At 34.7% G+C, this 16,439-nt stretch overlaps 1 protein-coding gene across 4 annotated transcripts; it reads right to left on the reverse strand.

The window, feature by feature from the left end:
- Positions 1-386: 386 nt before the first annotated feature.
- LOC109006157 lies at positions 387-14,018 on the reverse strand. Of its 4 annotated transcripts, none has more exons than XM_018985372.2 (9): positions 13,746-14,001; positions 12,945-13,524; positions 12,091-12,190; positions 9,603-9,659; positions 8,821-8,938; positions 5,172-5,260; positions 2,289-2,350; positions 2,073-2,169; positions 387-840 (listed from the first exon to the last, which is right to left on the reverse strand). In XM_018985372.2, the coding sequence occupies exons 2-8, from the start codon at positions 13,274-13,276 to the stop codon at positions 2,073-2,075; spliced, it is 855 nt and encodes a 284-aa protein (XP_018840917.1). In that variant the 5' UTR covers positions 13,277-13,524; positions 13,746-14,001; the 3' UTR covers positions 387-840. The 4 variants fall into 4 exon arrangements, with proteins under 4 accessions (XP_018840917.1, XP_018840895.1, XP_018840911.1 ...); XM_018985350.2 differs by lacking the exon at positions 387-840 and adding an exon at positions 1,537-1,822 and having other exon boundaries at positions 13,746-14,018; XM_018985366.2 differs by lacking the exon at positions 387-840 and adding an exon at positions 1,537-1,905.
- Positions 14,019-16,439: the final 2,421 nt, after the last annotated feature.

Consider the following 16,439-nt stretch of genomic DNA (forward strand, 5'->3'; position numbering starts at 1 on the left):
GTTGGACAGAAAGGAGAAAAGAATACTCAAGACTAATTGATCTGTGCGATGCCATGTAGTGAAGGAGGGGTTTGTTTTGGGTAAGCCAGTTGTAGATTCTGGAAGAGTTTCTGAAGGGCGAGATAGAGAGCCATCGACGTAGTCGAAGAGTTCTTGTCCGCGTAGATAGGCAGTAATTTGCACCTTCCATAGAAGGTAGTTATCTGTTGTTAATTTGGTAGTGACGATATGAGAAAAGGAAGAAAGATTGGAGGAAGGGGAAGAGGTGGCCATGGATCAGAGTGACGGTAGTCGACGGGCTCTTGATACCATGTTAAAACAAGCTAAAGACGTAAAGATAATTCTTCATTGATTGATTTTTCTTCAGTGTACAGTTGTGTATTTATATACAATCAAAAGAGAGAATAATGGAATATTGGTTGTTACAAGATTCGTAAGAACCGAAGGAAACAATAACAGTTTTCTCTATAGTTTTATTCTAGAAGCTGTTGCGTGGGATTCTGTTGTATATGGTGAGTGCTCTGTATTTGATGCTCTGAGATGGTTGTTGCTGCAATGGTGCACCCGTTCTGTTTGTCAAAATGCACCGTAGGGCAAAGCATAATTGAATTGTATGCTATAAAACTAACAAATAAAAAGTTTTATGGGAAAGGATATGAACTTGGACATATTTACTTGCCACCGATACAATATGCACATTCTTTTTGCCCAGCAAAAGCCGGAAAAAAAAAAGTGATCGGTGAAGTCGCTGAAGAAATGGACATAGAAGGAGACTTCGTTGGTGGCGCCGACGTCATTGGCTTCGGAGCAAGCACATTGTCATCTTGTTCCACACTAGAGCTTGAGACAAAGAACAAACATATAAAGTATAAGAAGCTTATGCATCTTCGGAAATCGAAGCATGAAGATAATCGATCCTTGTTATTGCTGCTTGTGTTTACGTATGATAGTCTTGCATGCGATGAATATGTGAGTTTTTGAGAGATTATAAGGATTATATAAAGGAAGAAGAGTTCAAAACTAAACGGTACTATCTCAACCGCAGATAATAAACGGTTACTTCTCATCATTTCAACTGCAAATAATAAACGGTTGCATGAATAAGTTTGTTCTCACATTTGTTTTTTTAACAAAAGTTCGTCTTAACAAATTTTTATTCAAAGCAATGGCCCTGTTTTTTAATTAATTATGAAAATACTATACTTTTTTATTTATGTTGCCTCTTTTCCATATCTTAGGTGTTAAAACGAACAGTTAAAAAAATTCATTTTATAATTTCAATAAACTTTTCATCTACACCACATGAAAAAAAGCAGAGTGACATGTTCGAAATCCAAATGCAAAAAGCAAAACTCATACAACCGGGATAACAGTGCTTTTGAGGGACTCGACTTTGCAGATAAATCGGAGATCGATTTTATCTGAGATAGATTTTATGAAATAACTGTTAAATATGATGGAATAATATATACACATAACATGTTCCTGCCAAAAGAAAAAACTCTTTTTAACTAAAACTAAGAACTCCAATCAAAGTTAAAAACTCTTTTAAGTCCACAACGTGAATGACAAATGAAAATTAACAGTTGAAAATAATGAAAAGTGGCATCTCAATCTATACATATATCGGTATTTGTTTCCACAAAATAATTTTATTTATACATCTGCCTGCAGAGGAAACACGATACATCGGGGGAGGTCGAAGCCGAAAAATTGACGAGGCAGTTCGTAGTGTTCTCGAATAAGCAAGGCTCCTAAGTGCATGTATACAACTTGGCTTCCCGGTAAAGAAAAAGAACTTGTATACTGCTGAGCTCAGACACTTTAAGGCATTCCATTTGAGGTCATTGAATTGGTAAAAGTCGAACAGTCAGTTGTTTTTAAAAGCTTGATGATAAAGATAATCTCCTCACAATACAAACAGATTGAGGTCAAATATCGGATAAGACTTCCTAAGAGAAGCATTCAGCAAAGAGAAAAGACAATGCTCCCACCCAAATAAATGGAACTCTCTCTCTCTATAAGAGAACACAACAATAAAGTATATTGAGGTAACTCAAGTGCAGGCTTACCTAAGTTGTATAATGCAAAATACTATTTGCAAGATCCTCATTTATGGGTTCAGGCAGCGGTGGCATGCGGCTCATTATGCCAGGCATTTGTTTCATGCTACAAAGATTGAAACAGAATTCACACACAGAGTGAACTCTTATCCAGACCCAAACATCTAACAGAACAGGAAAGATAGCATTTAAATTAAATTTAAGATATAATGAGCATCCACGTACTCGTTTAGGATGGCAGCAATGTTGTTTCTCGTACAGCAGAAGAGATTGATGTTTTCCTCCACCTGTTGATAGCAGTAGAAATTTATTATTCCAGCTACAAAACTACAATTATTCTTATCTGAAACTGAGAAGATATGGCTAGCATGATCTCGCTGAAAATATGGGTGTGAAGCAGTGTTGAAGTGTCAGGCGCACTTGAGGGCAAATGCCACCTAGAGCCTAGGCTCAAAGCGCGCCTAAAATGAAGTAAAGTACACATTTTTATAAATAATAAATAATATCAAAATATTAAGAACATACAACAAAAAGGCTTAAGAAAGCAAGATAATAAAAATGTATAAATTTAACCCATTACTCAATTTGTTAATAAGAGTATTATGCAACATGACAATCAAGTAATCAATTAGTTACACATTTAAACATCCCAAGGACAATAACTAAAATAGCACAAGAATCGAATACATTTAAATCGATGTAACATACGCAATACAGTGCATAAGTGACGTATATAGATTATTTTGTCAAATAACATAAAAATTAATACCATCATCAACCATAAAAATTTGATAATTTATTATATATAATTATTATAAATTTAAATTATATGAGATTATTTTTTTATCTACTCTGTCTATTAGTTTGAAACCATTGAAATCAGAATCAGCCCATCATCATTGTCATTGAAAGATTTGTAACTCTCGTCATCTTCCTCATCTACTTCATAATAATATTATGACAGGTAAGTTAATAGTTCAAACGAATAATAGCTAAAACTAATGTTTTTAAAGGCTTTGGGAACAAGGAGTGTATGAAAATTTCCACAAATTTCTCATACTCTCAACCAAACATCTTTACACGAGAATAATTATATCTTATCTTGATTCTTGTAAAAAAACAAGAACCAAACCAACTTTCACAAAACTCAAAAAACCTCACAAAAATCTTCTTCTCATACATTTTTAATAGGTCCCACCACCTTTCCAATCACCAATAGAAACATCTTTCAAAAAAAATTTCAATCCAAACATTTTTAAATGGGTCCCACTACTTTCACAAAACCTCATAAAATGCAATTTTAAAAGTTCTCTTAAAAAGTTGAAATTTTCTAGAAAATCTAACATCTAAACATCCCCCAAAAAGGCCCCAAAAGGCACTCTTAATATGCACTTTTCGAAATATACTTATGGTAAGCATAGTGCTTTGGCCTTGGCGCTTAAGCTCGCTTTAATCAGGATTGGTGAGATGATCTAAACACATAGCAAGTGGACCACAAGTTCCGTGTTTTGTGCCCTATTACCCAGCATGCTTGCACTAACCGTTACAACAAGAAAAGGCACAACTCTTGTTTTTAGATTAAAAAAAAAAGAGCTAAACAAGATCAATAAATAGAAATTTCAATTAACATGTTACATCCTAACATGCACCAGATGCTAAAGAATGGGAGAAATAAAAAGTAGGTCAGAGCCTAATACTACACTGCAGAACTTTGCTACTCTAGCCATATATGTAGAAAGAAGTTTTCAAATGCTAGTTTTATTTTGAATGTCCTGATACCATTTTCATATTTGCACTATGAGCATTGGCAATGGTTAGCCATTGCCAAGTCCAAAATTTGAATAAAAGTTGAAGTTTTGGCTTTTCATTGGAGAGGTTAATCGACATTGGACTATCCATCCAAAAGTCAAAATAATAATATAATATTAGATATTTTAATAATAATTTAATTTTTTTATATTTTGCAAATGCACTCCATATATTAATTAATAATTTAATTTTTACTTTAAATTATTGTTTCCCAACTATTTTTTTTCTCAACCTAATTATCCAATAGTAGCCATTGGGAATATTTTTAGAGTAAAATATTATTTTGGAGATGAATAGTGGCAGGCCAGATTTGAAGAAAGGGATTGATTTACTGTAGCTCACAAGTGGAGCATTGGAGTTTTGACTACTCCAATGCAGACCACTTTTGAGGCACTGACATTTGGCTAGGCCAATGCTAGTGCTCTACCAATAGTACATAGCTATTTTGGATGTAAAAGGAATAGGAAGCTTTATGTGCTTAATGCTTATCCATTATATCACTACTAGACCAAAAGAGAATGGTTTCTTAATTAGTAAATTACGGAAAATACTAAGCTACTAATTAAATTGCTAATTAGATATGGATAATAATATGCATAATTTAATGCCATTGTCAATTTCTCACAAAGTAGACTTGAAATTTTTTAATATTGTCATTCTACTTTTTAAAAATATTTTATTAAGCAGAAGTATCATCATCTATAGCATCTTATTGCAGGAAAACATGGGTTCAGATCCAGGTTGGCCCACTGAATTACGAGAATCAACACCAAGTGATATAAAGGACACAACGTTGTTTACATGTTGAGTCCATGGTCTTCCATAATAAACAGGCAAAATTTGGTAACAGCAAATATGAAAGAATCTGCCGCCCTTGGGGGGTTTCTTTCCTTGGGGATAAGTTATCCAAATTTAAACCAATAAAGCAATAAAAGTCAAATAAATTAGCTGACACAAAATGATCTTTGGGTGAATGGTATTGAATGGCAGGTCCACACAAGTGGCAGAATTACCAGTGATGTCATTTTTTCTTCAAATTGACAATGTTACATGTGCACAGTGCTCAAACTGTATATCTCCGTTCATTGGAGGCCACTTTGAACATATGGACTACACAATGGGAGTTATCTTGTATCTTGGATGAACAAGGAGCTTTTTAAATAACTAAAGTTTCACCCTTATAGTAAATAATATCAACTCCGCATGGTGGTAAACAGTTCCACAATTCTTTTTCTTACCCATATCTAATATTTAAGGTTTGCATTAATGACATTTGCAAATTTACTGTAAAAGAATCACCTTGGATATAGAAAGATTAGCTGTGATTTTGTTAAACGCTTGAGCATTCTGTTCCAAGAGATGCTTTGTTCGGCCACCTATTCCAGAGACTACCAAAGAAAACAACAATCTCAGTTAACTGGATAAGTTGCAACCAATGGCATTAACAATTAAATATATAAAAAAGTAATAGCAACACCTTTGCAACTTTAACAGATAGGCACGAGGTAGCATGCATCAGTTAAGGGGTGTGAAAAGAAAGATGTGTAACAAAAGCATTATTTGTGATTTTACAGAAGATTTTTCTTTTGAAAAGTAATGTAGAATTTTATTTAAATATGAAAAGGGTGCAACCCCAGTATATAAGAACAATACATGAGATCTACCTAACTTGTAGAAGGAAAAAGTGCTAATAGTTCAAGAAATGTAAATAACAAAAGTACCACAATTTTGGACTACATCAAATGGGAGAGTATTAAGAAAGAAAGACTTGAGCTCCAATGTTGATACGCAATCCTTGAATCTGTGATCATTTCTCTCTCCAAATACACCATAATAGACATAATAGGGTAATTTTCCATAAAAGTGTATATTGATGACAACCAAACTGCCCTGTCGAACATGTTAAAAGATCCAGCACACAAGAAGGACTTACCCAATCTATCCCATGGAGGCCAAAAACCATGTTCCATAGAGGCCAGCAATCTCACAATGTAGAAGAAGGTGATCCACAGATTCTCCACTCTTCTTACGCATGTGACAACAACTAACGACTACTATCACTCATTTCCTCACATTGTCCAACAATTAACCATTGTTATCTTCTAATATTCTTCCAAAGACCAACCCCAAATGACCCACTTTCTTCGTTTGAGCACCATCCACCTCCAAAACTTACAGACTTCATATCTATCAACACCCAAAAGGCTCTCTCTTTCATAAGCATAACACTATAGCCATTTCCCCCCCTACTCCTCCACTTCTATTTCTCATCTTCTTGCCTTCATGGGCAGACCCTCGGCGGGGCCGTGAGTCTCTCCATCCACTGCATTGCACCGTTGATCTCAATCTCTAGGTCAGGGTCTATAGAATCAGAGACCTGATTCAGCTCCTGGTCTCTAGATCTTGGGTCCTTGAGCGCTGTGTTTGATTTCTGAGAGGGTTGAAGGTTTGGGTAGACAAAAGGGTGAAAATTCCACCCGACTGGTCAACGGGGGGCAAGCAAAGCAGACTAGGGGTGGGTTGGGGGTTGCATAGCTCCCTGGCTGTATAGTGTGGGTAGCAGCCATGCTTGGGAGGGTGAAGTTCAAGCCTTTCATAATGATTCCAAGGGCCTCCAATTGTAACCTTATTAGATCTTTTGGAGTATATATCTAGATGTGGCTTGGGCCATTCTTCGGTTCTTACAAATGGTATCAAAACTAAATACAACCACAAGTGTTTGGTATAGGAATGTGATAAATGTGATCACACATTGCTTAACAGGGAGAAGTTCAAGCCCTTTATAATGATACCAAAAGGCCCTAACTGCAATCTTGACTAATCCTTTTTGGAGTAAAAATCCAGACATGGCTTGAATTACCTTGGGTTGTTATAAAGGATAAATCACTTTTTCTACCAGGCAATTCTCCTCCAGACTGAGCAAAACTAAAACTCTCAAGCATAAAGGAATTTATTGTAGCACATAAACTTACAATGGTAAATTATAATAAATACTTGCAATACATAAGAAGAGAAAAAAACCACGAGTTCTTGCCATGAACCATATATAGGGAAGTGGGGCTATTTTTGAGCTTCTCAGGTTGTTGTAGGATACAAGTATTGATAGAGGGGAGATGAATAAGTTGTGTTGGATTTATGATGGGAACAAAAGTTCACTGTCCGTTTTTGTGCAAGGTGATGTTAGATCAAACCCACAACTTCTTCCCATGGAAGTGTATTTGGATTAAGGTGCCTTCCAAAGTTCCTTTGTTTGGTTGGATGGCCTCCCATCAGAAATTTTTACAGTGGATTAGCTGAGAAAGTGTGGGCTTATTGTTATGTATTGATGCTATATGTGTAAAAAATATGGTGAATCAGTGGACCATTTATTACTCAATTGTGAGGCGGTAAGGTTTTATTGAGATGATATTTTTAACAGAGTTGGAATTGTGATACCAAAGAGGGTGGTGGAATAGTTTTGAACTCCGTTCCTTTCCGGCCGGAACAACCGGAATTTTCTGTTCTGGTGTAGTATCTGGTACACTATACATTGTCATTCCGTTTCGTTCCAAATTCTGGTCTGTTCCGGCCAATTCTGGATTGTTTTAATGTCAATTTTTGTAATTTTCATGAGTTTGGGTGGCATTTTTGTAAATTTCAAATTTAGATAGCATTCATGTAATTTTAAAATCTAAATGGGATTTATATAATTTGAATCTTTTTGTAACTTTAAATATGTCCCCCCATTCTTTTTTTTAAATCTCATTACTTTTAATAATTTCTCGGCTCTTTATTTTTTTTTATTTTTTATTTTTGCGTCTCAGCTCAAGTTTGTATTTTTTTAATACTATCTTTTGACACCAATATCTCTACCTTTTTTTTAATGATTTCAACGTATATTCATTTTAGAAATCTTCAATTCTTCTACATATATACACACATACACACACTTACACATAAATGATACATAATTACATATACATGAATTTGTTTTAATAGTTATCAATTTATATATATAAATATATAAAATTTCTATTCATCATCCTCACACACTACACATCACACTTTTTTTTTTTTTTTTTTTTTGTATTTTCTTACCAAATGTGTGGTATATGGATGATGAGTATAAGAATTCAATTAGTTTAAATAGAATAAAACCAAAATTTTTAAAAAATAAATAAAAAAAAAGTGTGGCGTGTGGGGATGATGAGTAGCAAAACTCATAAATATATACATATAGCTAATCCTAGAATGGTACACCGGAACGCACTGATACCGAAATATTTTGTTCCAGTACTTAAACTGGAATGATCACCAAAACAGAATTTAAAACATTGGGTGGTGGATCTCCTAGCTTGTTGGAGAGACTGATTGGATAATCCCCAAATTGCTGTTTTGTGGAAAATGATTCCTCTATCTTATGTGGTGCATTTGGGTTGAAAGGAAAGGCCTAAGTTTTGAAGACGAGAACACTCTTTGGATGAACTTGGATGTTTCTTTTATCATACCTTATTTCTTTTGGACTCTACTATTGTTTTCTCTAGGGCTTGTTTTCATAATTTTCTTCATCTAGCTCTTAATTTGTAATTCGGAGTTCTTAGTTGTATACTTCGTGTGTACTTAGGCTATGCCTTATTACTTGCTTCAATAAATTTTTATTTTCTTATAAAGAACAATAATTTCAATAAAGGCACTGATGCTTAAAAGGAATGCAATCCAAAACATGAGCAGGAACTCATAAACTTTTTTTTTTATAACTTTTTTTAACTCATAAACTAAATTCTATTCTACAGTAACCACTTCAGATTGTGTATTATTAAACTTCCAATACAGCAGCCTGAAACACTTCGTTGCAATGGTAAAAGCACACACAAAGGAAGAAGTAAAACAGGAATAGGCAACTAAATAATTTTATGTACAACATACAAATAACGGGGATATTTTCACAAATCATATGAAACATGCTAACCTCCATAAGCCATGATCTCATTCTGATCCATATTGCGCATCATGAGAGAATTTGCAGCTACGTTCAGTGGCGGAGCTGAATGTATATTGGTTTTCGAGGACGACTCCACCAGCTTATCCTGAAGAAGCATGATCTTTAGAATACTGGTTCTTCAATCAATATTAGATCCTAAAGACATTAATTGGCTCAATAAATAAAAACAGATTAAATCTATGGTTTTACAACGAAGCAATTTGAGGAGTTAAAGAATAAGTTCAACATATGTAAAGTTTTATCACTAGTCACAGGACAGATCTATGAAAATTGACACTGCATGGGATGATAAGCAATATCTTCATGTGGAAACTGACACTAGAATTTCATGAGATGAAACTGAAAGCACATTGACAGTATCAAAAGTTGGTGACAGGCAAAAGAGAATATGTGTCCGTAAGAAAAATACGTGGGTGAGTCCTAAGGGCTCTACTGTGGGGTGGTTCCCCTGTCAAAAAAAAGAAAAAGAAAAATACATGCATATTAACTAGTACCAAAATATATATATCTTTTGATTTAATGAAGACACAAGTACTGGCAATGCAGAATAGCAGAGTATGCAAAGTTAAAAACACTGGGGAGAAGAAAGATAAATATTAAGATAAATAAATTATCAATCTCAGAAGTGGCAAATTTTCAGCTTAAGAATTAATTTTAATTTTCTCAGAAACATCTCAAGTCTTAAAATGATAGAGATTTAACATAAAGAAGTAAATATAAAAAAGACTAGCATAATTTCACTACCATACCTTACGATTGTTCACCTTCTTTCCCACGTTATGTTCCTCAGATTTTCTTCGCTTTCTCTGCACATGGCAAATACATAACGTTCATAGATATTCTACAATCACAAACAAATATTGATAAATACAAAATTAATCCACAGCTCTATGCAAACATTTACACAAGTGCTCACATTGACTGTTCTTTCAAAAATTCTTGCTAAGGACACACAGCAAGGCATGATTATGCCTTTTCACATCATTTTCCATGCCATAAGACATATTTAACCAGAAAATCCATCAAATAGAAAAAAACTATCTTGTCAGATAAAAAATGCATCACACAAACTTCGAAGCATAATTCCTGTAAAATTCCCATAAAAATTCTCCATTGAATTGAAAGGCTTCGTCAATATTTACAGAAGATTAAACTAGAACTCCATAATCTCTAACAACTACAACCCAAACAAAGTCTGCTTAGAGTCAGAATCATCTTCTTTGCGGTCAATGAGGAGCACAAGACAATGCCCCACTCTGGCAGTTCTTTCTCTAGAACAATTCGGGCGGAAAGTGTAAGCAAGAAGACGCAGAGGACGAGAAGAAAGCAAAAGAGAAACATGGGAATGAAAAGTCTTTGAATTTCAACACAACTAGGATTGTAGGAGCATGGGAGTGTAACTCTTTTATTCTTCTTAGTTAATGGTGTCAAATTTCTAGTTGGAGAAGGGGTCTCATAGCATTTTGCTTGAAAACAAAGAGTGAGTTCTGACCAAACTCAACCTTTAAAGTTATGATTAACTTGCTCTTGCAATAACATCCACATAATACTGCAGGGTCAACACACCAAATCTCGTAACTATCATGGGACCAAACCTCTTTCTCAAACATGTCAGCAGCTCCAAAACTATGCTAGGCATTGCCCAATTCATCCCAAAGAGAGACAAAACTAGTGACCAGGCATACAATGTAATTTTTTTTTATCGGTACCAGGCATACAACGTAATACAAGTAAAACGCAGCAATAAGCTATTTATTGTCACAACAACACTCTTGAACATGCACCACCTTTCCTCTCTAGCTAGATTCTCCATTATTTTTTTGATAAGTCAGATTCTCAATTATCTAAACTTTTCCCACTAGCTAAGAAAAAAAAGATCCAAAAAGTTTCCACAAGATCTCAGCACACACGTTTTTCCAAGAAATCCCAACACATACAAAGTATCCTATAGTCTCTGTAAGTGATCACACCTCAAACCTTACGATTCTACTAACCACACCATTATCACCTTCACTTGAAGGGATGTGCGAGTATTATAGCTTACAACTCTTAACTCCCAATCTTAAAACGACCATGAAAACCTACAGTCCAATGTCCTCCCTCACATATTCGAAGCTACAACATCTTTGTAACACACCGGATGAAGTATGAGAGTTTGGTGAACGAATCCCACATTGGTTGAGAGGGAGAAGTTCTTGTGATTTACAATGATTCTAACAGACTCCAATTGTAACACTAATTAGTCCTTTTGGAGTATAAGTCCATATGTGACTAGAGTTTCCCTTAAATTATTGCAAATGGTACCAAAACCAATCTCAATAGAATGTTTGACAAGGACATCAGGGATTTAAAGGGGAAGATTGTAATACCCCAAATTTAGTACAAAATAAATGGAATCCTATATTGCTTCAGGGAGAGAAGTTTTTACAGTTTATGATGATTCCAAAGGGCTCCAATTATAACATCAGCTGGTCCTAGAATACAAAGATATGGCTTGAATATTACTTGGTTCATTACAATCCCCTTCGTTAGCTCAAAGGGACAAATCCAAGAACCATTTCTTCGAAAATACATCAATGGACCAAAATATACCCAATTGAACCATCCAGTTTATCCCGTACCACAAAGTTAAGAGACCTTGAGATGCTCACCAACACCACTTGAGCTTTTCCATTGTTCAAATATATGAACCTTTCACCATTGTAGATGTCAACACAACCCAGCCTTGACCATTTTAACACAACTAATGCATCTCAACGTTAAATCCACTTGTGTCTTATTTTCCAAAATCAGCTCCCTAACAAGCTTGATTGGAGAGTCAATTTTCAGATTCTCAATCCTCCATTTAAAGAGAGCACAGTGCATTCCAATCTAATGGAGAATATTTAAATTCCTAATGCACGTCAACCCTAAAAAATTAAAAATCCCTTTGCAACTTTGCCAACTAATTAGCCATAGAATAGGAATAGGAATTGCAAGTAAGAAAGAAAATAGGTAGGGAAGTTGGATAATATACTCTCTGTTTATAGACTAGCCCTCCTACTCATTCACCTCATATAGTGTAGTTATTCATGAGAATATGCATCTTGACCAGCATAAAGGAAACCACGAAATCACACATCATCATCAACACAAAATAGTCAAAATGTGAATAACCAATACTCTCTGTGCAATTCAAAAGATCAAAAGCTATACACAAAGCTCAAATGACATCACAACATGTACTGAAGATCTTACCGTCAGCCACCTACACCTCAAAGCAACATCACGAACAGTTTTATTATGCAATGTTGCCGCAATCTTGATATACTTCATAATACTTGGTTCATCAACAAATCTATAAATTTACACATTACGAGCACATTAATATTGAACAAATGCATACTAAAATCCAGAAGCAAGAGAAATTCAAAAAATATCAAACATTGAAGTGGTTAATACTACAAGCATTCAAAAGTTTCACGGAAATAGTGGTTATTGTAGCAAAGCATGGCAACATGAACATTACACACAAAAGGTCCGAATAGAAGACAGAAAACGCTCATAACATCGGAAAAGAGAGAGACTTTGGGAAATTCTAAGCAAAATTGAATCTATGAAAACACTCAGATGTTGAATTGCAACAAGTTCATGGCACTAATAAAAAACCGTGTCTAAAATAACCGACTCTGCAAATTTGTGCCATGAGAAAATTGCACGAATATCAATCCACAAGAAAATTTGTGAATACATCACGTGTATGTATGTGTTTGAATGTCATTACATGTTTTTGTCGTTTCAAAACTTCTACAACTGGCATCAAAGACAAGTCTTCAACATGCCCAAGAAATCTTCCGCCTCAAAAGTTCAAAACATTTAGGGGAGAACCGGAAAATAGTTAACAGAGAACAATTCGGAAACAAATAGAGGACAAGACCAGCATAAGTCAAATACCATGTAATAAACAACAGAAGTAATTATACAAGTTATTTTAAAGTTCTTTTTTTTTTTTTCTATCGATATACGAGTTATTTTAAACTTGCATCACGTACAAGACAAAAAAAAAAAAAAAATAGTCTACAAAAACAACCAATTCCTGAAGAAGGACCTACTTGTCAAGGCCTTCCTTCAATTTGTACTGTTCCTCGACCGACCACTCCACGGCCAACTCAGTGTCGTGCTTGAGCCCGGGAACAGAATCATGAACAAGAGAAGAAGCAGATGGGTTCCCAGGCTGACATATCACGGGACTGTTGTTAATGATGTTGGAAGAATTCCCAAAAAACAGCAGGTCTGCGGTGCTGTTCATCCCATAGTAATTACCCAGCGGCATCAACTCGGTCGAGCTGTTGAATGCTCCGGACTGAAACGATATAGCGTGCCGATTCATTACAGAACCAAAAGTTTGCTGGAGGTGAAACCCGGTGTTCGACTCAGCTGCCATTTGGGTAGGAACTCCCGAAACTCTACTACCAAACCATAACACTTTTCAAATGTTGCAACTCATGCCGCTGGGGAAGAAATCTGAAATTTAGTATCAAGATTCCGGAACCCGCAACAAACTCACTACTTACAGGCTCAACGACAGAACTTTTTGGTCATGAAAAACCCAAGAAGCGTCCATGAACTCGCACGAATTAGAGCGAAATATTACACCGAACTCCGAACAAAAGCGAAAAATGCTAAAAGAATCTGAAAAACCAACATCCCAACAAGAAGAGCAACTAGAATCAACGTAGGAAAAATCAAAGATAAAATTCCCCCTAAAAATTAAACTGCAGAAGCATATTTTTCTTTTTCTTTTTTACGCTTTCATCGTGATCGTGGTGTCGGGATAGCAGTGAGAATGGGTGGGGACGAGAGGTGAAGAGAGAAGAAAGGGGAGAAAAAGGGTCGAGGCTGAGACGCCTAACCTCAACCTTTTGAGGGTGAAACTTGCAGACGGTGCCCTAATTGGCTCTTCTTCTTTCTTCTTCTTCCACTTTTTCTCCCACTATCAGTGCTGCTGCTGCTGCTGCTGCTACTGTTACAACTTTTCTCTTTGCTGCTTCGCTTCTTCGTTTTTTTTTTTTTTTTTTGAAAAAATAATAAAGTAAAATAAAATTCAGATATATCTATCTCTCTCAAGTCAGGTGAAGAGACAAAAGAGATAAAAGCTTTGTATTTCCGCCAATGGGAGAGAGCCTGAGAGAGAGAGACCAAAAATGGGTTTTTGAGCTTGAAGGAATTTTATTTTAATTTTTTAATAATTATTTAAAATAAATAATAAAAATAAAATAATTCAACAACGGTGCGAATCCCAAAAAGGCACTTCAATTCGATGCCAATTATTGTAGACTTTCTCCATCGTCGCTTTTGCTTACCCTCATGCCCGCAGTTTTTAGCTTCTACCACTTTTTGTCTTCTTGATTTGATGTGCACTTCACTCCATTATTTCTCTTTTAAATATTTCTTTTAACTATTAATAATATTTATAATATTTCTTCCTATATAATAATGTAATATAATTATATTTTATTTTAAATTAATTCAAATTTATAAATTAAATTAAATTAAAATATAAATTAATTAAAAAAAATTATATAATAAAAGAGTTTTACTACATAACTTCTACTACACTCTATATTTTACTTTATTTTAAATTTTTAAATTTTTTTTAAATTTATTATTTATATAATAAATATTTAATAATAAAAATTAAAAATAATGTGAATTATAGAATATAAAAAAGTCGTAAAGATTTATTCTTTTCAAAGACAATATGTCAATAGAATCATTACCAGAATCCCAGTTTGAGATCTGTTGTTCTCTTCACATATGCGTATCATGATTTCACCGTACATATTAGTTTCATCATGCTATTTTGAATGCAAATTTCTGATGGGTTAGAGATAAAAAGGGAAACGAGAGTTAAATTGACTTTCAAATCCAAGCACCAGAGGATCTATGTTGAATTATTTGAGAAATTGAGCCTTTGAAGAGAGAGAGAGAGGCTCTCCCAGAAAATAAAAACAAAGGAAGAAAGTGTCTCACAGAAAAAGTTCACCCTCATTCTGCAGACTCTACATCTTGATGTTTGATTGACTTCAAAGTTCAAAACAAGCAAATTTGAGGTGTCATGTATTTTATGTATGAAAGGCTTTGTGAATGAATCAGAATTTTTGATACTCACCCTCATTCAATTTTGCACGGTTTATTACATAGTCCTTCCTGCACCAACCTGCCTTTAGACTATTAAGATAATAGATACTAAAAGTTTGGCCATTAAAATAATTCTTATCAATAAAATATCAAATGGTATATACACACTACTTTGGATACATTCAACAGACAAAACAACTCATTCATCCAAATAATATTCATTCCATTATTCACATAACACACGAAGCAACTCATTCATTCACATAATACTCTCAAATCATTCACAACAATACTTTAGTTCCCATAAAAACTCATAGTTTAGTGTGCCGCCATCATAATTTTTCCAACAGAGAACACATTAGACTATTAAAACAGTTTAGTGTGTGAATTGTGCTGTGTTCTATAGAAAAAAAAAATCAAAATATAACTATCCATTGGCTGCATTGTGGCTTCAAGTTTGTGCTATGTTCTATATAAAAAACTATCAAATGAGCATTTTCAAAAGTGACAGCATTGTTATCTTTAAAAAAATGTTCATTTGCAGCCCATACCAAACCCAGTCATGATTTTGTAGACCTTTACTTCTCAAGTATTTCCATTTGGAGGCTACGAAAATACTATTGCTGCATTGGAGGCAAACTTGAGGCGTCCATCCTCATAATTTCCTTATCTTCTCTCTGTTGATCCAAATCAAGCCTCTCTTTTGTAAGGCGGAAAATCTCTTTCCTATCTTCTCCCTTCTCAACATCTGCTCTCTTCTTCTGCTCTCTCATCTCAATCACCAAAACAGCAAGATTGGAAGCTGTGCTATCTTGCCTCTTTCGCTTCTTTTCAGCCTTTTTTCCAATGGGTCTCTCCAGATCTATATCTATAGATGGAGATAGGGTGCCTTCATCTAGTCATGTAAACTCTGGCACATGAGCATCTGAGCTTACTAATCTTCTCTTAGTTTTCAATGTACCCTCAGCCACAATCTGTTTCCATTTTGGATGGTGCCTTAAAATAGTCCAACAATGAAGGAAGTTGAATGTTGCAAACTAGTTACTTCGATAGAGCTCGTTTGCTTCCTCGATCTAAAAAATCAATAAATGAGATTGTGAAATATATCTAATACAATGTCATTTAAACGATGAAATTAAAGGATATTATTTGTGCAACTTATCTTGCTCAGTAAGCTCACTTAGAGACCTTCTTTCGATTTGAGCTAAGGCCCCAAAAAACTTATATGTAGCATGTTGGATGGTTGACCATCTATTTGTGAGAGAGCTAGAACTACGTTCACAAGATGTGACTTTTTTATTTTTCTCATAATATTCATGTACTCTAGCAAAAAATGAATGTTTTAGATTGATCAACTCCATTGATCGGGTCCAAACTAGTATTAAGCAAAGCTGACATTAGTAATTGTCCTCTTCTAGACTAAAGATTCCTTGTCTAGATTTTTTTTTTTTTTTCTAGCAGTCGCT

Source organism: Juglans regia, chromosome 13 (genome assembly GCF_001411555.2).
Source record: "Juglans regia cultivar Chandler chromosome 13, Walnut 2.0, whole genome shotgun sequence".
In the NCBI taxonomy this organism is placed as follows: domain Eukaryota; kingdom Viridiplantae; phylum Streptophyta; class Magnoliopsida; order Fagales; family Juglandaceae; genus Juglans; species Juglans regia.